This window comes from Rhinopithecus roxellana, chromosome 6, assembly GCF_007565055.1.
Source record: "Rhinopithecus roxellana isolate Shanxi Qingling chromosome 6, ASM756505v1, whole genome shotgun sequence".
Classification (NCBI taxonomy): domain Eukaryota; kingdom Metazoa; phylum Chordata; class Mammalia; order Primates; family Cercopithecidae; genus Rhinopithecus; species Rhinopithecus roxellana.
The window spans coordinates 108,868,787-108,895,708 of record NC_044554.1 but is presented as its reverse complement, the minus strand read 5'-3'; the positions used below and the strand labels follow the sequence as shown (position 1 = coordinate 108,895,708).

Below are 26,922 nucleotides of genomic sequence, written 5' to 3'. Positions count from 1 at the left end.
ATGCAGCGGGCCGGAGGCGGTGGCGCCCCCGGGGGCAACGGCGGGGGCGGCGGCGGGGGCCCGGGCACTGCTTTCTCCATCGACTCCCTGATCGGGCCGCCGCCGCCGCGCTCCGGCCACTTGCTGTACACCGGCTACCCCATGTTCATGCCCTATCGGCCGCTCGTCCTACCGCAGGCGCTGGCCCCCGCGCCGCTGCCGGCTGGTCTCCCGCCCCTCGCCCCGCTAGCCTCCTTCGCCGGCCGCCTTACCAACACCTTCTGCGCGGGGCTGGGTCAGGCTGTGCCCTCGATGGTGGCGCTGACCACCGCGCTGCCCAGCTTCGCGGAGCCGCCCGACGCTTTCTACGGACCCCCGGAGCTCGCTGCCGCCGCTGCTGCCGCCGCCACTGCCGCCCGAAACAACCCCGAACCAGGCGGCCGACGCCCAGAGGGTGGACTGGAAGCCGATGAGCTGCTGCCGGCCCGGGAGAAAGTGGCAGAGCCCCCACCACCTCCGCCTCCGCACTTCTCAGAGACTTTTCCAAGTCTGCCCGGTAAGTGCTAGGGCCGACCAGGGCGGGCGGGAGGCCGGTTCACCTGAAAATTCCAGACAGGAACCTGCTCGGAACCTCGGCACCTGCCTGGAACCTGGAAGTCCCATACCTTTAGATCGCGCGCAGGTTCTGACTCCAATTCAGTTCCAAATACAGCCTCTTTAGATCCCAGAATCCCCGCCCTGCTCTGTCCTCACAGCCCTGAAGGCTAACCAAAGACTTTCCAGTGCTCCCTTCACATTAGTGCCTTTCCCTCAGCATCCTAGCCATCAAGCCTTGGCCCTGTCTCCTTTTCAGAATTCCTTCATTTTTTTTTTTTCTCCCCTGCCAGGGGTAGACCAGCTACAAGGATGGGATTTCCGGGGGCACCAAGATGGGGGTATGTTGGAGCAGCTGTCAGTTCAGCAATGGAGGGCACGTTCTGGCTTCTAAGGAGATCATACTGACCCTAAAGGCTCAAAGGACAGGAATAGGCTCTGTGGATGCAGGGGCAAAATGTGTGTCGGGAGGGAGCGGGGGGGGGGGGGGGGGGGGGGGTCTCAAAGCCGTGACTTCTGAATTGGCAGATTCAGAGCTAAGCCTTGAAGAACTGAGTAGAGGACCAAAGAGAACATTAGCTACGGGAGGCCTAGCACACGCTGGACAAGTGCTGACTAGGAGACCAAGAGAGAGGCTAAAGGCTGGGCTGAGTTGGGTGTGGCCCAAAGATCTAGGGTGCAGAACCCAGCTAAGATTCAGCTGACAGATAATTCAAGGGTCCTGGACCCTCCATGAATGGTGCCCTCTCCATAGAGGCAGAGTGTATTAAACTGAACCTTGTTTAGAGTCAATTCAATTAGAGCCCTCCTGACCTCTCTATTGGTCCTTAATTCCTAGAAGCCAGATAAGCTTTCTTCTGGCTAGATAGATTCAGGTGTTCTGAGTTCAAAAGCTTATACAATTTACTGGGCCCTATTTAAGAAAAATAGGGACCACTTGCAAGTGTGGGGACTCTGATGCTTCAACATCTTTAGCATCAGAATGGAACCGTTTCTGCTCAGCCGTTCATTGCATCCAGCTTAGAGGTGGAAATGACCCCAGTAGGTCTGGGAGCTGACTTGAACAGAGACAAGAAGGGAATGCAAGAGTCCTTTTGTCCTTTGCCAGCAGAGGTAATTCTTGATTATCAGTTTTTGGGCCCTTTCTGACATTGTCCAAAGGGTTAATCACTCTTTCAGACCCCAAGGGCTACCATAGGGCCTGTCTTCCTATTCTTTTCTCCTTTTGCCCTGTCATTTTGCTTTTGGGGATTCAGCTGTTGTTTTCTTTTTTGTACCTGGTTGGATCAGGAAGACCCAGTAACTGAAGTCAGAATAGCATCCTCTAAGGGGGATCATAAGGAAAAGATAGAGCAGCAACTGGAAGGTGGAAAAAAATGTCCACAAGATAAAAGAGCCCAGGGAGGGAGGCTGGAAGCCAGCATAATGATCTTAAGAAAAAAAAGGGGGCCGGGCGCGGTGGCTCAAGCCTGTAATCCCAGCACTTTGGGAGGCCAAGACGGGCGGATCACGAGGTCAGGAGATTGAGACCATCCTGGCTAACATGGTGAAACCCCATCTCTACTAAAAAATACAAAAAAAAAAAAACTAGCCGGGCGAGGTGGCGGGCGCCTGTAGTCCCAGCTACTAGGGAGGCTGAGGCAGGAGAATGGCATAAACCCGGGAGGCAGAGCTTGCAGTGAGCTGAGATCCGGCCACTGCACTCCAGCCTGGGCGACAGAGTGAGACTCCGTCTCAAAAAAAATAAAAGAAAAAAAAAAGGATTAGTATGATTGTCAGAATAGGATGGTCCTAAGGCAGAAAAGAGAGCAAGGCAGGCCATCAAAGAGATGGCTTTGGAGGAGATAGGACCTGAAGGTGTGACCAGACACATATAGAAAGAGATGAGCTGAAGAGAGAGGATGGAGAGGGGATCCCTTGGTAGTGGGGACATAGGGGACTATGCCCAAACTGTGGGACAACAAGCAATTCGTCTCACCCTTTCAGGTCTGCTCAGTTCTTATTTTGACCTATATGTATAATGGCGGCTTTTTTCTGGATCATATAGTATATTGGGTATAAAAACAGACATTGAGAAGGAGAGGAATAAGCAGAGAAAAACAGAAGAGAAATATTGATGAAACAAGAATAGAGGAAAGGACTAGGGGATGAGTTGTATACCGGGAATATACAAAGAGAACATGAAGAAGGAGAGGGTTCTCTGCTGGAAAAGGGACTATGGACTGGGCCAAATGAAAGGTGAACTGTATTACTGGACCACAAGTGTGAGTGAGTGTGTGTGTGTAAGAGTTCTGTCATGAGAGGGTTTGGGGGGAACTAAATAAAAATACTAGGGGAATAAGGAAAAGTTTCAACACGAAGTAATTTTCTTTAAAGGGTTTTTAATACTGAGAGTGATGGGAAACTGGAACTTATATAAAATGATGACAGAGCTTCAACATCTGAGGAAAATGTTGAAAGAAAAAAAAAAGAGGGAAATTTATGTTGTTCGTGGAGTAAAGGCAAGGAATCTTTTTGCCAAAAATGATGGAAAGGAGAACTTAAACAGAGGAAGAATTTTGAAAAAGTGCTGGAATAAAGGTAATCACTCATCCTGGAAGGAGATAAAGGGTTTATAGTGGAGAGGCTGGGACATAGTAGTAAGGAGGAGAGACTTCAGAGGAAACATTCAAAGAGCATGAGGAATGAGAGTTCCTATCTGTGACTGCTGCTTCTGTCACTCTCAGTAAACATGCTTCCAACTCTTCCTGGCCAAGTCATTCATATCCACCTTCCCAATCTTGAGTTTTTCCTGAAACCACTGAGAAAAGAAAATGCAATTCCACAAATGAGAGACATAAAATCAATTTGGGGACTGATGACACATGACCTAGGCTAAAAATGGTTGGAAAACAAATACTCTGTTTTGGGAATTGTATTAAAGTATTTGGAGTGAAATGACAGAGCTCTCTGCTGTGAATAATGGGATTGAAACCTCAACATTAGAAGAGTTTGGAGAAATAATGCAATCTTTAGAAAGAGGAGAAATTGTTTTCCTTGTGTGAATGAGTGACAGTGGTCTGAAATGATTATTTTACATTTCTTTAGTGTTTTATAACTACTAGCCCGTTTAAATAAAATCATAGTATAGATAGGCCAGTTTGGAGAATGATTAGTGATTTTCTTTGGGAATTAAAGGGAGTATTTTTTAAAATTTGTTGAGAGTTAAGACAGGTACCATTCTCTACTAGACTTGAGGAAGGATAAAAGGAACTTTGTTATGATTTGATTGCAGGAGTAGAAGCTAAGCTATATTAGCAGATGAAAAGAAATACGATATATAGAAGTAATTGGGTAGAAAGTTATTGAAAATGGTAGATTGAAAAGAATCCCAAGTTTGGAATGTGGGAAGCAGTGGGGAAAATTGAGAGAATGTCTTTAGTAAGAGCAATAAAGAGAAGAGAATTCTGAACTGTTAGGAAAGATTAAAGTATGACTCAATAGAAGAGCCCAAAGTAGTGCTGGCCATATGCAAGCCATATATGGCATTAAAAAGTTTTTATTAGCCACATTAAAAAGATAAAAATAGGTAAAATTAATTTTAATTATTTAACTCAAGATGTCCAAAATATTATTTCAACGTTAATCAATATTAACATTGTTAATGAGATAATTTTATATCCTCTTTTCATATTAAGCCTCCAAAATTCAGTGTTATTTTACACTTCCAGCACATCTCCATTTGGACTACCCATGTTTCAGTTGGTCAGTAGCCACAGGTGAACAGTGGTGACCATATTCAACATGACAGATCTAGAGAGTTTTAAGAACAGAGTTATGTGAAAGTGATGGAAGAAAAGGAGCTTTGAATTGGATAGTGGGTCCTCAGTGTTTTAGGAATAATGGAGAGAAGAGAGCAGGAAGCTCTAAATGACAGGAGATAACAGAATTCTGTCTTAGGTGGGATGGGCAGAGATGATCTCGTGTGTCTGAAGGTTGTGTGAGCTCTGCCTGAGAGTAATCAAAGCTAACTTGCTGTGTGCAAGATGTGGTGCAGATATGCATCACAGCAACAATGGGTGAAAAGGATGCTATGTGCTGGGGAAATGATGAAAAGAGCCATGAATGTGGAGAAATGCAGAAAGCCAGGCGCAGTGGCTCACGCCTGTTATCCCAGCACTTTGGGAGGCCAAGACGAGCGGATCACCTGAGGTTGGGAGTTTGAGACCAGCCTGACCAACATGGAGAAACCCTGTCTCTACTAAAAATACAAAATTAGCCTGGGCATGGTGGCGCATGCCTGTGGTCCCAGCTACTCAGGAGGCTGAGGCAGGAGAATTGCTTGAACCCAGGAGGCGGATGTTGCAGTGAGCTGAAATTGCACCATTGCACTCCAGCCCAGAAGGCAACAGAGCAAAACTCCGTCTCAAAAAATAAAAGGCAGAAGAAAACTTTGAGTTGGTGGTGTCTAGCGCTATTATTCACTCAGGGGAAAAAAATGATTGGATTGCCTGAATGCAAAAGCTTAGGAAGTAAGGAATGGTAGCTACTCCATATATATTTGTTAGATGGATGACAAAAATGTAGTGAGAGATTGACGTGAAAATTAATACCAGTACTGGGCATGGTGAAGAAAACATTTGTAGTTTAAGGTTATATAGAAGATATGGGAATATGATGGGACAAACTTGAGACAGGTTGATGTAGTAAACATTGTTTTTTTAAACTAAGCATAAAAAGGTTTGCTAATTTCTGAATAGAGATTGGCAATAATAATTGAAATCATACAAGGAGACCAGGGAGACTTCGTAGGAGCCTAGTATTCAAGTGCTGATTACTGTAAGCTAAGCACCTGATGGTAGCTAGGGAACATTTGGATGACCATCAATTAATTTCTGAATAGGTATCCACTGTGATTGTCAAGATATGGTATTTACTTAAGAGAGGAAAACACAAAATGATAGTATGACGTGGAATTAGAGAATTATGTTGTTGGAAACAAGAGGGAGGTTTTTGGGGGAAGTGATGAGATCCGGAGTATGTTTTCCTAGAACTTTTGAGCATACAGTGAGAGTGATTGCTACATTGACACTTATAGAAAGGCAAATACTGCATTAACTTAATGTGATTGATGGAACATTTGTTTAGGAGTTGTGACACATGGGTTCAATTCTCACCTTTGTCACTCATTAGTTGTATAATTTTGACAAGTCACTTAGTTCAATTCAGGGAACATTTATGCTGTGTCTATTACAGACTTGGTATATTTGAGACATAGTGGGAGATTCAAAGTCATGTGACTTCTCTAGGCTTTGGTTTCCTCAGCTGGGCCAAAAGTTTTGGTTCAGATGATTTTTAATGTTCCTTTCAATTCTCTAGGCCTCAAGTGTTTAAAGTAGAGCTCTCAGGCCGGGCGTGGTGGCTCAAGCCTGTAATCCCAGCACTTTGGGAGGCCGAGGCGGGTGGATCACGAGGTCAGGAGATCAAGACCATCCTGGCTAACATGGTGAAACCCCGCCTCTACTAAAAATACAAAAAACTAGCTGGGCATGGTGGTGGGCGCCTGTAATCCCAGCTACTCGGAGGCTGAGGCGGGAGAATGGCGTGAACCTGGGAGGCGGAGCTTGCAGTGAGCCGAGATCGCGCCACTGCACTCCAGCCTGGGCGACACAGCGAGACTCCGTCTCAAAAAAAATAAATAAATAAAAATAAATAAAAATAAAGTAGAGCTCTCAACCTGGACTCCACAGACCTTTCATCAGGGAATCTGTTGGCTATGGGTGGGAGAAAATTTATACCTTTGTTTTTTATCACTTCAGTTATGAATATAGGCCAAAAATCATAGTTGTTTCAGCAGTGCATGATGTTTTTGTCACTGAAAGAAATCACAGATAGTTTGATATAAATTTACAGTCTTTGGAGGAAGCTTGTTTAATGAATAAAGAAACATGATTATATCACAAATTCTGTTTTAAACTATATTTTAATATACTTGGCTTCAAATGTAATAGTATGTATTTTATGTTGTACATCTAAAAGCATTATTCTAGAAAGTGTTCATAGGCTTTACCAGACTGACAAAGGACTTAAGGGCACAAAAGGGTGAAGAACCCCCTGGATCAGACATAGACCTCAGGAGTGACAACAGGAAAATTTTATTAGGAGGATTAGAATCAGAGTCTGAGATGCCCTGTGCCATAGTGAAAGTAACCCTTCAGGGGGTTGGCAGAGAGAGAAAGAGTCTCTAAGGTGGCACATGTAAATATGGAGATACATATAACAGATGATTAGGAGGATTCTTATACTTGGAGTGGCGGGCATGAGTAGACTGTACTGGGAATAATGCACAGAGGCAATATTTGGTATAATGTGGGAAATATTTTAATTGGAAAGAAGGAAGAACATGCATTGTGAGCAAAGTGCTTTGCACTGAGAGAAATGTTACAATAGGAAGCAAGAATTCTGCCTGGGAAGTAATAGGAAAAGAAAAGTAATGGGAAAAGAAACTGATTTGGAATTAGGAAATAGAAAGGAGAGAAGTAATTGAGTAGATGTACAAAAAGAGAGAGATTTAAACAGGAATGATGAGAAGGAAAGAATTTGGTGGGAAGAAGGAACATTTATTTAGAGGGAATGGGGAAATGCCCTGTGCTGGGGTAGGAAAGAAACCTTGTATCTGAACCAGTGAAAAGGACAGAGCTCTCTATGCAAGGTAGTGCTCATAGCCAACAAAAGGCCTGGATTAGGAGTAGTAAAAAAGAAGCGGGAAATTTTTATTGGAAGTCTGATCTTTTTGGGAGAAAGTTATCAGCTTAGAGTAATGTGGATGAAATGTTGATGTGCTAGGACTAATTGAGAGAAAGGGTGATAGGGAGAAGAGATGCTTGCATTTGGTGCTCTAGAGGAGTGGCCCACTCAAGTTGAATTAAGGTGTAGTAGAAAAAGACAGGTGCCACAAGCAGTGTCTTCACTGGCCATTATAGAAGGGAAAGCAATGATCCTTATGTGATGAAAAGAATCTGTATTAGAAGTAGAGGGCCTATAGGAACTCAGATGAGGGTTATAAGCAAAAGGCACTATTCAAAATATGAGGACTGGGAAGAAGAGGAAAATACTTCTGACTGGGGGTAGTGGGAGGCAGATGTCTTGACTGAATTATGGAGAAGGTGGTATTATAATAGAAGTAATGGAGAAAACAGAACTCTGTAGTGGGGACAGTGGGAAGAGAAGTGATGCAGAAGTGTCTCCATTGAGGGAAGGAGATGTAATTACCCTGAATGTGAAGGTAAGAAGTGCTTTGCGCTGCAATGAATAACTATTCTATGAATTATGTGTGGACACTACAAGTACATAAACTGATTAGCCTAAGCAAAGGAAGTGTCTTAGCTTCCTCATCAGTAAAATTAGGGGTTTGAATTAGGTGATCTCTAAGATTCCTTTCAGCTCTATAATTCTGTTTTTATCTATAAGGATATCTTTATTAATGAATTGTTTCTTTTAAAAAAGAAAGGCATCCTGAGCAAAGGGCCTGGGGAAACTCTATACTTTTTGGTGGTGTGTTGTAGTCATGGAGGAGGAGGAGGTAGCAAGGTAAGATACATGCATCTTGAGGTGAGATCAGGGCTGGTCTTTAGGTGGAAAAGGCTTGTCTTCTGGGATTGGGGAGGGCATACCTGAGCTATGACTGTGTATAGCTGTCACATTAAATGAGAGAGAGAAACATTTGATAAAGATGGTAGATTTTGTATAGACCAAATAGATTGGGGATCAGTTGGGACCAACTTTAACTGGTGAGGAAGGAAGCAGTGGAAAAGAAGAGAAGCTGTGTTGTAAAATTGGTTCCTGGCCTTCTATGTTGTTTCTGTATCTGGAACAATATTTATGATAGGCTGACATTAGAATTCAGTCTCGTCCCAGTGTGGTGGCTCATACCTGTAATCTCAGCTCTTTTGGAGGCCGAGGTGGATCACTTGAGTCCAAGAATTTGAGATCAGCCTGGGTAACATAGTGAGACCTTGTCTCTACCAAAAGAAATTTGCCAGGTGTGATGGTATGTATCTCTAGTCCCAGTTACTCAGAAGGCTGAGGTAGGAGGATTGCTGGAACCTGAGAGGTTGAGGCTTGAGGCTGCAGTGAGATGTGATTGCACCACCTCACTCCAGCCTGCACAACAGACAGAGCAAGACCTTGTCTCAAAAAACAAAAATTCAGTCTCTGCCTGGGTGCAGTGGCTCATGGCTGTAATCCCAGCACTTTGGGAGGCTGAGGTGGGCCAATCACTTGAGTCTAGGAGTTCGAGACCAGCCTGGGCAACATGGCAAAATCCCGTCTCTACAAAAAATTAGCTAGCAGTGGTGATGCACACCTGTGGTCCCAGCCACACAGGAGACTGAGGTAAGAGGATCCCTTGAGCCTGGGAGGTGGAGGCTGCACTGAGCCGAGATCATGCCACTACACTCCAGCCCTGGGTAACAGAGTGAGACCCATCTCAAAAAAAAAAAAAAAAAAAAGACTCTTTTTTTTACATTAAATGTTAACAAAGAGATGAAGTGTAGTGCAAAGAAGCACGGGCTTTGGTCAGGAAAGCTGGGTACAAATGTTGGTGGCGCACTTTCTTTGTGATCTATAGGAAGTACTCACCTCTACAGTCTGTTTCCTCACCAGGGAAATAAGAACAGTAATATTTACCTCACAGGGTTAGGGATTAAATGCACAGATATTTGTGCAGCATCATGAAAGTAATAGGTGCTCAAGAAATTATCCTTATTGTCCTTGCCTTGGAAATACGTGGGGAGCTTTCCTGGGAATTAAGTTGGGAAAGATCCTTTTACTAGGAATGGTGTAGGATAGGTGACACTCTATGTACTTAAAAGGACAAATATTTCTGGGAGTGATGATAGAGTAGTTCTGTGTTCTGAGAACTGATTATTCAGGGACTGCCAGGAAAGAACATTGTACTGAAGCTAATAGAGGTAGATTTCACATGTCTTTGGCTCTTTCTCCCTCTTTTCGGTTTCCCTGTCTCACATTTTGGTGTACTCTGTAAATCCCAAGGCTGCTGAAAACCCCTTTACTGTGCCTCACTGGGGCCTGTTCTCCCTTTCTCCATTAAAAGAAAAAAAAAAACTCTTCTTTTTGCTTTATCAAAAAATGTCTATTCTCTCATATGTTTCATCTCAATTTGATGTTAAAATCAAAGCCACTGGATTAAACTAATTCACACTCGGGTGGATTGAGATTTTTAAAAGTCCAAATGAATTTCAAACTGGTGGAATCTTACGTGGTATTACTACGAATAATTTTAGGTAATATGGAAACATTAGCGTGGATAGGAGAGTTGTGGGAGTGGGGTGGAGAGGCTTACTTTCCCTGGAGTCGTGTGACCATTGTCTTTTCTGGTTACAGCATTGGATTTAGTCAGAACTCTTCAGGTTGGTAGTGATAGTGGCTCAGCTCTCAGCTAAAATGGGGATTTATTGCTTTCTGTAACTACAAAATACCTGAGTGGATTCAGAAATGCAAATAGTGTTGTGAGGTCTTTCTTTTTCGCTCCCAACCTGGCTCCTCTCTCTGTCTTCAACTCATTCTCTCCTTAAGACAGCTTCCTTCATTTAGCTAGAGGTAAGAGAAGGCACAAGCACATGCAGTTCTAAATGTTTATAATCCCATGTTAGGACCTGAGTGGAGTCGAGTGTATATAAAACCCTGGGATGACTGATTCACTAGCTTGAGTCATGGCCCCAGGGAGATAGCATGTTGCAATTGGTCAGAACCAAGTCACATGCCCACCTTTAGTCAGGAAAGTAGAGATGCTGTTAACAGTCCCACCAAGTAGTGGGTAGTGCAGCGGGGAAGCAGTACCTGAAGGAAGTAGGTACTGCTACTGAGCAAAAGGGGGAAGGTGTGCTGGGGAGACAAAAACAACCCAAGACGGATGTCTGCCTCAACCAGAAAGAAGGAAAAGAATGGGCCTTCAACTCTCTTTCAGTATTAGGTAGAAATACTGAAAGGAAATCCTTTGTTTCCCACTGGCTAGCTAAATAGTGATAAAGAGATCCTGGCAGTGAAGCTCTGAAGAGAGTTCTGTAACGAGAAAGGCAGAGAGAGATGAAGATACTAGAAAAATTTCCATCCCTCGGTGAGGCTTTCTCTTTGCTCTGATACATATACAAGAGCTCTACAAGGAATGAGAGAGAAAGCTGTAAACTAGAAGCTAGAGAACATTGGGTGTTTTTGTTTGTTTATTTGTTTGTTTTTGAGATAGTCTCACTCTGTTGCCCAGGCTGGAGTGCAGTGGCACGATCTTGGCTCACCACAAGCCTCCCGAGTAGCTGGGACCATAGGCATGTGCCACCACGCCCGGCTAATTTTTGTATTTTTAGTAGAGACAGGGTTTTACTGTGTTGGCCAGGCTGGTCTTAAATTCCTGACCTCATGATCCGCCCGCCTCAGCCTCCCAAAGTGCTGGGATTACAGGCGTTGGTATTAAAACAAAACTTTCGGCCGGGCGCGGTGGCTCAAGCCTGTAATCCCAGCACTTTGGGAGGCCGAGACGGGCGGATCACGAGGTCAGGAGATCGAGACCATCCTGGCTAACACAGTGAAACCCCGTCTCTACTAAAAAAATACAAAAACTAGCCGGGCGAGGTGGCGGGCGCCTGTAGTCCCAGCTACTCGGGAGGCTGAGGCGGGAGAATGGCGCAAACCCGGGAGGCGGAGCTTGCAGTGAGCTGAGATCGGGCCACTGCACTCCAGTCCGGGCGACAGAGCGAGACTCCGCCTCAAAAAAAAAAAAAAAAAAAAAAAAAAAAAAAAAAAAAACTTTCTTTACTTTGGCCGTATTATTTTCAAAGTTAGAAAATACACTTTTTTTTTTTTTTTTTTTTTGAGACAGTCTTGCTCTGTCATCCAGGCTGGAGTGCAGTGGTGTGATTTCGGCTCACTGCAACCTCTGCCTCCTGGGTTCAAGCAATTCTCCTGCCTCAGCCTCCTGAGTAGCTGGGATTATAGGCGTGCCCTGGCCTGCCTGGCTAATTTTTGTAGTTTTAGTAGAAACAGCATTTTACCATGTTGACAAGGCTGGTCTCGAACTCCTGACCTCAAGTGATCCACCTGCCTCAGCCTCCCAAAGTGCTAGGATTATAGGCGTGAGCCACTGTGCCTAGCCAAAAATACACTTTTAAATAAAGGAAGCACTGACTAGTAAGATTACATCATACAAACCAATAAGGACAAAAGAATGGGAGAAAGATTTGGTGGGAATTTTGTCTCAGGAATGATAGGAAAAGTAGTTTCTTAAAGGACAGGTGAAGTTTGGTGAGTGAAGTCTCTCCGATGACAATTTTAAGAATCTTCTCTGAGAATGTTAAGGGAAGATATTAACAATTAGGCCAGGACTCTGTGTTAGTAAGTAAAAGGGATGAGATCTTTTTCTTTCTCTCTCTCTTTTTTTTTTTTTTTTTTTTTTTTTTGAGACAGGGTCTCGCTCTGTCGCCCAGGCTGGAGTGCAGTGATGTGATGTCAGCTTACCGCAGCCTCCGCTCCCAGGTTCAAGCGATTCTCCCACCTCAGCTTCCAGAGTAGCTGGGATTACAGGCACGAGCCAATGTGCCCAGCTAATTTTTTTGTATTTTTAGTAGAGACAGGGTTTCAGCATGTTGGCCAGGCAGGTCTCCAACTCCTGGCCTCAAGTGATCAGCCCATCTTGGCTTCCCAAAGTGCTGGGATTACAGGTGTGAGCCTCTGAGTCTGACCAAAAGGGGTGAGATCTAAACTTGGATTTGATAAGAAGGTTATTTATCTAATGAGACATCTGGGGAGAAGACTTTTACAAGCGGGAGAGGAGGAGAAAATATTTTACTGGAAAGAATGAAAACAGCATTAACTGCAACTTTAGGAGATTAAGATTCTAGACCTGACACTCTGTCCCTCTCTGTGTGACTTAGGAAAATCATTTAATCTGTCCAAAACTCCATTTCTTCACCAGAAAACAAGATTACTACCTCTCCTAGATCTGCTCTACTTCAGCCAGTTGCTCGAAGATAAGATAATAAATGGGAAAAGTTTTTTGAAAAGTTAAAGATCATACAAGGGTGCTCTTAGAAATGGCAATGTTAGTATGCCCTGAAAGGAGGTCTAAGCTTAAAATGGTGGGAAATTGCCCTGAACTTGTCATGAAGCTGGGAGGGGTTCTGGATGACAGTGATGTAAAGAAAATTGTGTTGATTTGGAGTAAAGAATGCTAAAGACTCATAGGAAGAGTGGAGAGAGAGAGCGAGAGAAAATGAAAATGAATGTTTCCAATTATACCTAAAATTATAGGCAGGAGTAGGAGCATAACGGAAGCATGAAATTCATGAGAATGAGTGAAAAATAAACTGAGAGTGAGCTGGTTGGTTTAAACAATGGAAGAAAGTACTGTTTTTGAAAAGAACAGAGAAATAATTCTGTACGGGGCATGATGAAATAAGGATTTGGAAGTGGGAGTGATGACAAATATGTCTCTTTTTTGAGGAATGACCTGTGTTTCTTCCCACCTTTTGACCTCACCCAAACTGGAACTGGATTCAGGGAGATGAGTAATTGGCCTCGGAAAATCAGAAAGAGATTCATTGTCCTAAGATGGGCAGGGCAAGAGAGAACTTTTCCTAAGAGTGGTTGGGGCAAGTGTTAGGATAGTTGTTTTTGAAGTAGAGAGAAGAGAAGTCAGAACTGAGGGGCTTCTCTTCTAAGAATACTAAAGATAATTGATTTCCTACAGCGATAACAGCAGGAGCTGCAGTAATAGGGTGAATGAGGGACAGCACAGGGGCTAGATGAGTTCCTGCAGCTGGGAGCCTAAAGTTATTCTCCACTCCCTCTGTGACTTTTCCTCTTCCTTGGTGCCTCTAGCGCAGGCCTCCCTGCCTAGATGGAGTGAGTCTAAGGCATTGCGTTCTTTCTGCTGGAGAACACCTACCACGGATCTTTGGCCCTTCATTTCTTCCCTAGTCTGAACGGACCCATTACCGAGATGGGCCTTCTTTCTGACTCTGGAGCTGCTCCCCTTCCTCTTGGAAGGAATGCCCCATGTAAGCACGTCTCCTGGAGCATGAGTGCTGTTCTCTGGAATGAGATTAATGCCCTTGGCATGAACTCTACAAGTAATCAAGGTTCAAACCTTGTGATTTCTAGTTCTTAGGATAATAGCATCCACCAGGAGAATTCACATGAACTCTGTTTCCTAATGACCAGTCTGTCCTACCATCACTTCCCCTGGCCAGAGGCCAAACTTTTTTCCACAGACTAGACTCAACCATAGGGAACAAGCTGGAAACTGCATATACTGTTCTTATTACCAATAATATCATTCTCATACATAAAGGACAGAGCCTTTCTGTCTGTTTGGCCTACCTACCTAGCACAACAAAATAGTTTACAATTTTAAAATTTTCATTTTGCTGAAGTATTCTCATCAGAACCATTATTTCATTATTTTCCATAGGAAATTTTTTTCATGCAAACCAACAACTTGCAATTTTCCATGTAAAAATTTTTTTTTTTTTTTTTTTTTTTTTGAGACAGAGTCTCGCTCTGTCGCCCAGGCTGGAGTGCAGTGGCGCCATCTCGGCTCACTGCAAGCTCTGCCTCCCAGGTTCACGCCATTCTCCTGCCTCAGCCTCCCGAGTAGCTGGGACTACAGGTGCCCGCCACCACGCACAGCTAATTTTTTTTGTATTTTAGTAGAGACAGGGTCTCACCGTGTTAGCCAGGATGGTCTCGATCTCCTGACCTCATGATCCGCCCGTCTCGGCCTCCCAAAGTGCTGGGATTGCAGGCATGAGCCACTGTGCCCAGCCAAAATTTTTAATTCTTATTTTATTGATTGATTTTTGTTCATACCAACCAATTATACTGTCTGCAATTGGAAATTCACTTTGTGGTTTTTTTTTTTTGTTTTTGTTTTTTTTGAGACAGAGACTTTGTCGTCCAGGCTGGAGTGCAGTGGTGCGATCTCTGCTCACTGCAGTCTCTGCCTCTCGGGTTCAAGCGATACTCCTGCCTCAGCCTCATGAGTAGCTGGAATCACAGGCGCATGCCAACACACCCGGCTAATTTTTGTATTTTTAGTAGAGACAGCGTTTCACCATGTTGGCCAGGCTGGTGGTGAACTCCTGACCTCGGGTGATCCACCCACCTCAGGCTCCCAAAGTGCTGGGATTACAGGCATGAACCACCGTGCCCAGCCAGAAATTTACTTTTATGAACATTGTATCCACCAAGTCCAGTTATTCTAAATCAAATTTTGCAAATAGAAATTTTATCAACGAGTTGCTTCTTGCCAGGCATGGTAGCTCACATCTGTAATCCCAGCACTTTGGGAAGCCGACGTGGGAGGTTTGCTTGAGTCCAGGAGTTTGAGACCAGCCTGGGCAACATAGTAGGACCTCAGCTCTGCCAAAAAATAAAAATAGAAAAATAAAAAAAATTAGCCAGCCATGGTGGTGTGCGCCTGTGACCCAGCTACTCAGGAGGCTGAGGCAGGAGGATCACTTGATACCAGGAGTTCAAGGCTGCGGTGAGCTATGATTGCTCTACTGCATTCCAGTCTGGGTAACAGAGCGAGAACCTGTCTCAGAAAAAAAAAAAAAAAATTTGCTTCTTTCAATTTTTAGTTAATAGCAAATTTTTATGTTCAATTTTTATTTTTTTATTATTAATATTCATTATAAATTGGATAAAAGGGAATACTTTTATTTCTTGGCTAATTCCTGAGAAAATAGTTAGCGTTTTGAGATTTCCACATTGTAAAGGATCACGCTACTGTGTTGCTCATTCTCTCTCTGCCTGTGTCTTTGGCTGCTGCAATCTACAGTGCTGCTTCTCTTGGGGCAGCAGAGAGCAAATGGCAGGGCCAAAATGTTTTGCTTTGCTTCAAATGCGTCAGTATTCTGGGGGGAAAGGTAGATGAGGTGTTTCCTGAAAAAGTACCTTTTGCTTTCTTTCCCCTAATTTTTCCCGTCTTGTCTCTCTCCCTTCTTTAGACTTTTCAGCCCTTTTATTTTATCTGACTCATCATTTTTTTGTTGTTATTTCTCTATCCCACTTCTTTCTTTCCCCAGTCTTCTTTCCACCTTCCTTGGCCTTTCCTTCTCTCTCCCACTCCTTGTCGGTCTTACTCATTGTCCCAGACTCTCCTCTGAGGCATGTGGCTGTATTTTCTCCTCTCGTTGCTTTCTTCTATTGTCCCACCCCATTTCGTTCCAAGAGTTGCTTATCAGAGTCTTCAATGTCATGATTATAAAGGCTCAGAGAGAAACTCTTGCCCCTGCCGTTCAGCATCCCACTGGGATCAAGTAACCAAGAGAGGTTGTGAACCTGTGCTCCTTGTATGGCTTTAAAAGCAGCACTGAGGGTGGCCGGCTCATGTGTGCTTGATTTTATGGATCTGTCTGAAGACAGAGGGATGGATGATGTGATCTCAGGAGGGCCCTGCCAGATCGGGAACCTGGGAGTCGCATCTCAATCATCATCAATTTAGATTTATTGGACACCCCCTGGGTGCTTGGAGTTGTATTAACTGATTTCATCCTTCAAGCCTCGAAGTCTAGTTTCTGCCTTTTTAGCACTGTTTAACCTATTGTAATATTGGGCTGAGTTTGTACAAGCCTTTGTTATTCTTTCTGTCATTATTTACTACACACTGTTTTTAAAAAATTAAAATAGAGGATTTACTAATGGGATTGTCATTAATTTCTTTAAGCATCCTGTAGATTTTTAAAATCCTATAGATTCCTACTGCATATGAATTCCTCTCCAGCTAATGTGAGATCTGAGGGCATTCTGAAAAGTGGGAAGGATAATATTCATAGGGAGATGTCTTATGCACTGGAGCTGGGTGGGGTGGGGTTGTGGTGAATATCATAGGACGGGCTTGGGAAAGGAAAGGACAGGGAGGGAAAGAAAGGAGATGGGGAGCACATGCATGAGCATTTGGAAATCATTTCTTTTGTTTAGTCAACAGATGCTTATTGAGTGTCTACTCTGAAGGTCATGTTCAAGACACTGAAGATATTGCAGTGAATGAGAAATATTCAGAATATCTACCTTCATGAAGCTATAGTCCATTAGGAAGAGACAGCCAGTAAAATAAATGAATAAAATTGGTAACATGGACCAAAGTAACAAATAAACCAGAGAAAGGAGACAGAGTATCAGAGAGTATGAATATTAAAAGGATGACCAGGGAAAGTGTCATTGATAAAGACCTGAAGGAGGTAGGGAATAAGCTAGTGCAAAGATCTAGGTGAAGAGTAGTGTATTCCAGGCAGAAAGAGGAATCATGGGCCAAGTGGAGTGTGGAGGACAGAAGCTGGGAAACCAGTTAGAAGATGACAATGAACCAGGTCAGAGATAACTGTGGCGTGGGCTAGCTGGAAGCAGGAGATAGGGAGAAAGGATTGGTCTCTGGGGTATTTTTTTTTTTTTCTTTTTTTGAGACAGAGTCTCACTCTGTCCCCCAGGCTGGAGTGCAGAGGTGCATCTCGGCTCACTGCAAGCTCTGCCTCCCAGGTTCACACCATTCTTCTGCTTCAGCCTCCCAAATAACTGGGACTACAGGCGCCCGCCACCATGCCCGGCTAATTTTTTGTATTTTTAGTAGAGACAGGGTTTCACCATGTTAGCCAGGATGGTCTCAATCTCCTGACCTCATGATCTGCCTGCCTCGGCCTCCCAAAGTGCTGGGATTACATCGTGAGCCACCGTGCCTGCCTGCTCTGGGGGTATTTTAAAGGCAACAGCACTAGCAGGGCTTGCAGGTGGACTGGATGTGGGTTGTGAGAGAGAGGAGTGAAAAGATGGCATCGAGGTTAGGTTTGAACACACGGAGGATGCAGTTGCCAGTAACTGAGATGGGGATGATATGGATAAAGATGAGAAAGAGCTGGTTTGGGGGAATGATCTGATTGGAGTTCAGTTTGGGGCATGTTAAGTTTGAGTTCTGTGGAAGTGGGAAATAGTGGGAGAAGAGCTCTTAATGAAATGAAGGAGGAAACCAAGGGTGTGAATCTTAGAGAAAACAACATGGATTTGGCTGGGGATGAGATAGAGGAGAAAGAACAGGCTGATGGGAGATATTATGAGGAGCGAATTAGCTACAGACAGGATACAGTACTTATCCAGATGGGACTTGACGCTGGGTGCCAGTGAAGCCTGAGCAAACTAGTAAAGAAGAACAAAAGCCATTGGCTGGTGAAAAGCAACGTACAGGAGTGGCATGGGAAGACTGGGTGAGCCCAAACTGGAGCATGCCGCATGGACTTTGAGAAGGTTAGAAGAAACAGGAAGCACTCCAGAAAGAAAAGGAGAGGGATGAAAATACCTTTGAGGTATGAAGTTGATTGGGATGTAGATAGGTGATGTGGAAAAAGGTTGAGAGTTCTGGCCACTAAGGAAAATGTCAGCTGAGCACAGCAGCTCACACCTGTAATCCTAGCACTTTGGGAGGCCAGGGCTAGAGGACTGCGTGAGCCCAGAAGTTCAAGACCAGCCTGGGCAACATAGTGAGATCCTGTCTCTACAAAAAATAAATGGAATTAACTGGATATGGTGTGTGCCTGTGGTCCCAGCTACTTGGGAGGCTGAGGGTGGAGGATCACTTGAGCCTGGGAGGTCAAGGCTGCAGTGGGCCAAGATTGTGCACTATACTCCAGCCTTGCTGACAGAGTGAGAGTCTGTCTCAAAAGAAAGAAAGATAGGAAAAGAAAATGTCACTGTGGCTCTTGAGGAAAAAGACCAGGTGTAGACTGCACCTGCGAGGGGAAAGGGAACATGGTAGGGGTGGGGCGGGGTGTGCTGAAGGAGAACACCAGGACGCTCTGACTGCCAGGAGATGTTCTATCTGTGAACACACATACCCTTGTTCCCTAATAAAACATTTCCCCGGCCAGGCGTGGTGGCTCAAGCCTGTAATCCCAGCACTTTGGGAGGCCGAGACGGGCGGATCATGAGGTCAGGAGATCGAGACCATCCTGACTAACCCGGTGAAACCCCGTCTCTACTAAAAAATACAAAAAATTAACCGGGCGAGGTGGCGGTCGTCTGTAGTCCCAGCTACTCGGGAGGCTGAGGCAGGAGAATGGCGTAAACCCGGGAGGCGGAGCTTGCAGTGAGCTGAGATCCGGCCACTGCACTCCAGCCTGGGTGACAGAGCGAGACTCCATCTCAAAAAAATAAATAAATAAATAAAATAAAAACAAAAAAATAAAGCATTTCCCCGTGCCCTGAATTTACTTTACTTGGAGTTGTATTCTCAACCTGAGTCTGCCTATCTTAGGCATATCTGATATGTGGCCGATACAGCGAGATGCATTCCTACATATAGGTATGCAGGCCTCCTGCCTTTTCACAGTGGACACTTCTGGAAAGGAGCTGACTATTCAGCTTGCAGATTATCCATTTTCTCTTGTTCTGCTGCCTATTGATTGTCTTTTGACTTGTTTCACTGCTTTTTGGTCCTTTGAGCAGAAAATGGAGTTTGTAAAACTCACTGAAAACATGTGTAATGCGTATTTGCAGTTCTGATATAAACATCATTGGATACAAAGATTAAAACCAATGGTTGAATTAAGTTTTAGAATTGTGTGGATTAAAATATTTATATGCTTGTGATTACAAATAATCAGTATTCTACTGAATCAAATTTTTTTACCCTTTCCTTCTCTTCGTTTATCCCTGTTGTACTTTTCCCTCTTCCTCCTCCTCCCATATTCCTTCCAGTTCTCCCAGCTGACATCAAGCTTAGGGGCCTCAGGATTCTGAACCTGAGCAGAAAACAGCTGTTTGTGTTGCTCAGGCATCCTTGGCTGGGTTTTGAAAAGGGAAGGTGGGAAAGAGATGGTGTCATTTTAAGGTCAAGGGAAAGGATTGAAAGGGGATCAGGAAGCCTAAATAAGTGGGAGAAAAAATCTGGCCACACTGAGGGTAGCTGCATGGCTGGGAGCCATGGAAATGAAGTTTGGGGACTGCAGACTAGGGAAGAGGGAAAGGAGGAGACAGAACAGAAGCCATGAGACAGCTCTCGTCAGCTGGACCAGATGAGGACTCCTAGGAGAACAGCAAAGGCTGAGCCTTCCTCTCCCCATCTGTCCTGTCAAGGTCAGTTCTGCATTGCTTCACTCCTCCTCACGGTGGCTCCAGAAGGATGCCAAGCTGGGTCCCATACTGCTTCATTCTGGCCCCTGAGGCTGCGAGGCCTGGCTCTGGAGGGGTGGTATACGACTGCGATGCTGGGCCGTTGGTCTCTAGGTTCCGAGAAAGCTGGGGAGGTGGTGGGTGAGAATGAGATGGGGGTGGTGGGGAAGTTGAGGGGTCATTGTCCATACACTTACTGCCTCCCACACTTTTCCGTAGTGAAATCTGTGCTGGTTAATACCTTTCTTCCCATTTCTTTGTCTTCCCTAAACCTCTTCCCATTCCATATCCTGGACGTACCATCCTTCTGCCTCCTGTCTCTCCCCATCTTCTCCTCTCTATGGCTCTCTTTTTTCCTGCTCTTGTCTCCCAACACCCCATTTCTGGCCATGGTTCCATGTGCCTCCTCCAAACTCTCTTTTCCTTGCTTCTCCCTCCCCATCCATTGGCTTCTTGCTCCTCACAGCAGAGGGGAAGGTGTACAGCTCAGATGAGGAGAAGCTGGAGGCACCAGCAGGAGACCCAGCAGGCAGCGAACAGGAGGAAGAGGGCTCAGGCGGTGACAGCGAGGACGACGGTTTCCTGGACAGTTCTGCAGGGGGCCCAGGGGCTCTTCTGGGACCTAAACCGAAGCTAAAGGGAAGCCTGGGAACTGGAGCTGAGGAGGGGGCACCGGTGGCAGCAGGGGTCACAGCTCCTGGGGGGAAAAGCCGACGGCGCCGCACAGCATTTACCAGTGAGCAGCTTTTGGAATTGGAGAAGGAATTTCATTGCAAGAAATACCTGAGCTTGACAGAGCGCTCTCAGATCGCCCACGCCCTCAAACTCAGTGAGGTGCAGGTCAAGATCTGGTTTCAGAATCGACGGGCCAAGTGGAAGCGCATCAAAGCTGGCAATGTGAGCAGCCGTTCTGGGGAGCCCGTAAGAAACCCCAAGATTGTTGTCCCCATACCTGTGCATGTCAACAGGTTTGCTGTGCGGAGCCAGCACCAACAAATGGAGCAGGGGGCCCGGCCCTGAATGGGTGCCCAAGAACTTAGGAAGGCAAGGGATCTATACCTGAGCCTGCTCTGAGACTGTCGGGGTTCTGTGGACCAGAGGGGCTGCAACTGTGATTCTGCCTTGAGAGGGACTAGTTGGCAATTAACCTAGCCCTCAGTGTGTTCCTTCCAGAACCTGAGATGTGAGCACTTGGCCCTGAGCCTGTTCCAGAAACTTTCAGGACTAGGGGCTTCGAGGTTAAAGGGGCTGGGGTTCTAATTGCTGAAGAGCTGTTGAGACTGAGGTGGACTCCTGGGGAGGGGCTGGGTTCTGAGATGCCTAGGGCCTGAAGGTTCTGTGGCCAATGCCCTGGGACAGCTTCTGATGGGTGGAGGGATCAGGTGATACCTAGCCAAGTAGATCGCAGCTCCTTATTTATTTGTGTAAATGTGTATATATGGAGCTATCTGTCTCTGTCCGTCTGTCTGCACCCCTGAGAGGGATTGGGAAAGTTGTTTCCTCAATCCTCAGCCAGAGTTCATCTGTCCTACTGCTTTGGGGTAGGCCCCATCTTGCCTCTCTTTACAAAGAAATGAAATGCAACCGTCACTGGCCTCTGTAGAAATTCTTCAGCACTCCCCCATCTCCCCCACCCCATGTTAACTACCTCTACCCCTGTGCTTTTCCACTAGGGCTGCCCACTGCTCGCTCTTGCCTCTATACCTCGTGCTCCTAACATGCCATCTCTTCCTGCTTCCCATTAAACAGGCAAGCTTCTCCAGCTCTGTTTTCTCCTCCTTGGATGAGCTGGCAGACTTTGGGAGAGATTAACTTTCTGTTGTATTATGAAGGGAAATGAAGTACTTGACCCTAGTTTAGCTGGGTATGTCCAAGCCATCTAACTAGGCGGAGGTCACTAATGACTGGGGCATTCCTATCACCTGTGAGCTCATGAATAAATTGTTTTCTATGCAGAAGACTTGGCAGCTTAGTCTGTCTCTGCCACCCTTTGATATTCCGGATGCAAGGGCCTAGGGGGAAAGACCCACTTTCAGTTTTCTGTTCTTACGGCATTAACTGTCATCTCTTCTTCCCGTTGCACCATTTTTGAAGCTTGGGATACCCCTACCTCTTCTGTTACAGAATGAGATCAGTTGAGGGGGGGCACTGCAAAGTGGATGGAACAGGAATGAATTTGTGTGATAGACATAGTAGAGGCTTGGGGATTGGAACAGCATTAGTGGACAAAGTGAACACAGGGAGCAGGGCTCACAGATCCATCTGCAGACAGCAGGCAAAGGGCACAGAAACCAGTGGAAGTTGGTTTCATGGTAACTGGGCTTCCTGGGAAGAAATATGACCTGTATTGATTTGGGAGGGAAGACACAGTAGAGAGCAGAGCCATCGAGAAGAAAAATGGGCTGTGAATGAGGCCAAGAAATTCAGGAAATGAAGGTATTAATGTCAGAAAGGCGATGGAAGTACAGTCAAATACCTGGCCTCCTTACTTTCCTTAGAGGGAAAGCTTCTGGCTATTCCTGATTCCTGGAATGGAAGACTCATCAACGTCTCATCACCCTGACACGTGCTGGACACTTCTTATGGCGAGACCAAGACAGCTCTCCTTGGCAGCCCATTTCTCCTAGCTGGTTTGGGCAACCAAACAAAGCAACCTGGAGCCGTGACTGGTCATTAACAATGGTTCCACAGTTCTCCAGCTAGGACACACAGAGCTAGGGCAGGTCTTCTTTATTTTTTGGCTAAATTTCAGCAGGGCTTGAGAATTAGGCTAAAAATATGTAGTCCAGACCAGCCCCATTCCCAGCCTGGTCTAGATCAAGGCTAAGTCTCCCTGATACCTTAGATCCAGCCTTCACAGGAAACCTATGGGGTTAGAACCATTTTTTTTTAGATGGAGTCTCACTCTGCTGCCCAGTCTTGAGTGCAGTGGCACAATCTCAGCTCACTGTAAGCTCCACCTCCCAGGTTCACGCCATTCTCCTGTCTCAGCCTCCTGAGTAGCTAGGACTACAGGCACCCGCCATCACACCCGGCTAATTTTTTTTTTTTTTTTTTTTTTTGTATTTTTGGTATTTTTAGTAGAGATGGGATTTCACCGTGTTAGCCAGGATGGTCTCGATCTCCTGACTTCGTGATCTGCCCACCTCGGCCTCCCAGAGTGCTAGGATTACAGGCATGAGCCACCGCACCTGGCCGTGGTTAGATCTTTTTAGGAGATAAGCCAGGCAGAGGTTGAGGATCACAGGAGCCATTGTCATTCTGGCAGAGCTGGAGCAGAGCTTCTGTGGCCATGTGTCCCCTGTGGTGGCAGGCAAGAGAGCACCTGGGCAGGAAGGCCACAGATGAGAAGCAGCTCAAACCAAGGCCCCGACCTGCAGGGGTTTTCTGGCTCTACCTATGAAGCCTCCTAACCTGTTCAAAGCAGTATTCAACCAGCCCAAGCAGCTTGTTTTCCATAGGGAATCTGGAGGTGACTATTGCTAGTATTTGGAGCCCAGGCGCCTACTCCTACACATAACCCACGGCCCTGTCTCTATTTTGCCCTCTATTTTGCATCAGCCTTGCAAAAGGGGCTGTGGGCTGAGAAAATAAAGCCTGGCTTCCTCTGAAGAGTGTTACTTGCCTATTTACCTGCACAACACACTGGCCCACCACACCCAACATATGCTCATGGTGTTTTAGAAAGGGCCTATGTCAGGTCTGTGGGAATTTTTTTTTTACCCCTGAGATGGAGTCTTGCTCTGTCACCCAGGCTGGAGTGCAGTGGCGCGATCTCGGCTCACTGCAACCTATGTCTCCTGGGTTCAAGCAATTCTCCTGCCTCAGCCTCCTGAGTAGCTGGGATTACAGGCGCCCACCATTATGCCTGGCTAATTTTTGTATTTTTAGTAGAGACAGGGTTTCTTTTCTTTTCTTTTTTTTTTTTTTTTGAGACGGAGTCAGGCTCTGTCTCCCAGGCTGGAGTGCAGTGGCCGGATCTCAGCTCACTGCAAGCTCCGCCTCCCAGGTTTACACCATTCTCCTGCCTCAGCCTCTGGAGTAGCTGGGACTACAGGCGCCCGCCACCTCGCCCGGCTAGTTTTTTGTATTTTTAGTAGAGACGGGGTTTCACCGTGTTAGCCAGGATGGTCTCGATCTCCTGACCTCGTAATCCGCCCGTCTCGGCCTCCCAAAGTGCTGGGATTACAGGTTTGAGCCACCGCGCCCGGCCGAGACAGGGTTTCACTACGTTGGCCAGGCTGGTCTCAAACTCTTGACCTCATGATCTGCCCACTTCGGCCTCCCAAAGTGCTGGGATTACAGGTGTGAGCCACTGCACCTGGTCTGTGGGAAATTTTTTTTAAAAAAAGAGAAGACAAGGGCTACCAGCAACTTGGGTCCAGGAATGGGACAGCAACAGACTCCTCAGAGGGCCAGGACTCTAACTCAACAAGTTCTCATCCTTTCAGAGCCAGCAGGGAGAAGCACTTCCCCCAGGTCTTCCTTCTGGACTAAGGGATTCAGTCAGAAGGAAAAGCAGGAACTCTGGATTCTGCCCCCAGCTTGGCTTGGCAAGATGGTGGGAGTTAGGGCAGCTGTTCTGGTGTCAACCACCTACCTCCTCCCCTTTCCTCACAAGCAAAGCCCAGGCACAAGTCAGTCTATGTTGTAACACAGCTATCTGGAGAGAAGTGCTACCACTTATCCTGCGGCACCCTCAGTTCTTCTCCCGGGTACTGACTCAAGTATCTCCCTGTACATCCTGCTGTATGGCCATTCCCAGACTTGTAGGAAAGGGGCAATGCTTACGCCCTCTCTCTGGGTGCATTCTGGCCAGTACAGGGTGTGGCAACAAGCTTCCTACATAGAATATTGATGACAAATGTAAGAGAGCAGCTGGAAAACCTACCTGATGGCTGGGCATGCTGGCTCATGTCTGTAATCCCAGCACTTTGGGAGGCCAAGGCAGGTGGATCACCCGAGGTCAGGAGTTCAAGACCAGCCTGGCTAACATGGCAAAAACCCCTCTCTACTAAAAATACAAAAATAAGCTGGGTGTGGTGGTAGGCACCTGTAATCCCAGCTACTTGGGAGGCTGAGGCAGGAGAATCACTTGAACTCGGGAGAATGAGGTTGCAGTGAGCCGAGATCGTGCCACTGCACTTCAGCCTGGGTGACAGAGCGAGACTCTGTCTCAAAAAAAAAAAAAAAAAAAAAAAAAAAAAAAAGCTGCCTGAAGGTTGGGGAGGCAGCATCCAGTAGGAAGCAAAGAGCTTTGTGTCTTCTCATCAGGGGCCTTGTGCTGTGCTGCTGAAAACTCAACCACACCCTACCAAGGGAAGGCCGAAAGAAAGCAATGCACATAGGAGGCTGAGGAATGACCACCTGGGACCCAGCCAGACAGAGGGAAGAAAATCTCAGAACATGGTAAACGATGAGAAGAACGGGACAAGCAGAGAGCAGAGCTGAGGGGCGCGCTTGGGAGGGCGGCAGCAACATAAAAGGGGGAAACAAGACCACGCACACAATCTGGTTTATTGGCTCATCATACACACACACATCAAATATGTACACAAACATAAATATTCCAATGTACAAAGTTTACATGGGACTCACAGATCACCCCTCGTCTCTTTCATCCAGCACCCCCAACCTGGGCCATCCTCCTATTTCAGATGAAGGCGTGTGAGGGGCTGGCACTAGGAGGCAGGGATCTGGAGGAGGGAGAGGTCCTGCTCCCCTCTCCTCACAGGCACCTCCGAAGGGTCCTGTCCCTTTTCAATGGCACCTTAGGGCAGAGGGTTAAATCCCTCATCCCTCTCTGCTGCAGCTCAAATCCCCAACTCTCCTTGATCCCTTTGACTCTCTCCCTAATTTCCTCTGCTTCGTCCTCTTGGCATGTCCCAGCTTCTCCATCTCTGTGTCTGTTCCCGCAGTGCCTGCAAGGAGGATGGTCTTCAGGCCATGGAGTCCTTCTGGCCCCTCTGCCCTCTTCCTGGGCCTTATAGGAGGCTAGGACTACGGTGAAGCTCAGCAGAGGGGTTGGTGCCATTGGCAGGCTCTCTGTTGGGGGTAGGCACTAAGCCACAGCCCTCCCCAGGGCAGCCATGCTGGATCAAGATGTCTGCACACTCCTGGCTGCCGGCCCGGCGAGCATAGGCCAGTGGAGTCAGGCCCCGGGCGTCCCGGCTCCTCACGTCCACCCCGTACTGTAGGAGAAAACACATGTTCACAGTTGGCATGACATGGGAGGAGACAGATTGGTTGTAGGGGAGGAAAGAAGAGGTGGCTTTCAAAGAACAAGGCTAAGAAGAGTGTGGTCAGGGCAGGCTAGAGACACGTGACTCACCCAGATGAGCAGCTGCGTGAAGACAACATTGGCCATGGCACTGGAGAGATGTAGAGCTGTCCGCCCATCCCCGTCCCCATAGGTCTCATTCACCTCCTCTTTGGAGCCATGTGCCAGGAGCATCACCAACAGCCGCAGGTCATCTTCCACCACGGCCCGGAGCAGCTGCTGTCCCAGTGGCACATCTGAGCTTGGCAGTGGGGCCAGGAAGAGCTTCTGTTCATACTTGGCCCGTATCCAGCGTTCCTTCTCCTCTCTGCAACCACAGGCCCATCAGGGCATGAGCCAAGGAAGGACACCAAGCAACGGGTGGGGCCAAGAAGGTGGGCAGGAAAGGAAGCAAGCACCAGGGGGAAGAAGGAAGAAACAGTGAGAGAAGATGAGACGGAGCAGAAAGGGAGGAGAGAAGCCTTGGAAACACCAGGCACACAGAGGGGCAGTGGGTAATGGAAAGGGGGGTGGGAGAAGCTGAAAGGAAGGGACACGGAAGGGAGGACCCCTGGGGACGGTAGGGATGTGGGGGCTGAGAGGGCAGGAAGATTCCAGGCAGGCCCGTGTTGCAGTTTATCTGGCCGTCTGAACTCTCTTGGATTGGCAGTGCTGGAACAAAGCGGGTGGGGGCCTGCACTGGGGGGCCATGCACTCCCCTATCTCCCACCCATTCTCCCCATCTCAGAGCTCTGGAGTGGGCGCTCTGCACCACACCATGATAGGGGCCCTGCGCATGCGCCTCCTGCTGGCCCCTGACCTGCTGATAACGCTCAGAAAGGGCCCGTTGTTGTGAGGCGACTGAGTGACAGGCACCAGAGCAGGAGGGGCACCCCCAAGGGGCCAACTGCCAAGCAGAGCAACGGACAGTTTTAACC

At 46.6% G+C, this 26,922-nt stretch overlaps 2 protein-coding genes across 12 annotated transcripts in view; one reads left to right on the top strand and one right to left on the bottom strand.

Annotated features, from left to right (window-relative positions):
• Positions 1-21,513, top strand: GBX1 (gastrulation brain homeobox 1). Its single transcript, XM_030933214.1, has 2 exons — positions 1-535; positions 20,192-21,513. The coding sequence occupies exons 1-2, from the start codon at positions 1-3 to the stop codon at positions 20,743-20,745; spliced, it is 1,089 nt and encodes a 362-aa protein (XP_030789074.1). The 3' UTR covers positions 20,746-21,513.
• Positions 21,514-25,223: 3,710 nt separating this feature from the next.
• Positions 25,224-26,922, bottom strand: part of AGAP3 (ArfGAP with GTPase domain, ankyrin repeat and PH domain 3) — a 59,254-nt gene continuing 57,555 nt past the window's right edge. For 8 of the 11 annotated variants that reach the window (XM_030933126.1, XM_030933128.1, XM_030933120.1 and 5 more), the window contains 2 exons: positions 26,057-26,312; positions 25,224-25,916 (listed from right to left, as the gene is read on the bottom strand). In XM_030933126.1, coding sequence (XP_030788986.1) covers positions 25,710-25,916; positions 26,057-26,312 — 463 coding nt within the window. In that variant the 3' untranslated portion in view covers positions 25,224-25,709. The remainder of the gene's footprint in view (positions 25,917-26,056; positions 26,313-26,922) is intronic. The other 3 variants (XM_030933131.1, XM_030933127.1, XM_030933121.1) reach the window with 1 other exon arrangement.

Excerpts from the sequence above, each read along its gene's own strand:
- GBX1 (XM_030933214.1), top strand. The coding sequence starts at position 1 with ATGCAGCGGGCCGGAGGCGGTGGCGCCCCCGGGGGCAACGGCGGGGGC. Across the intron at positions 536-20,191 it reads GACTTTTCCAAGTCTGCCCG|CAGAGGGGAAGGTGTACAGC; the intron begins GTAAGTGCTAGG and ends TGCTCCTCACAG.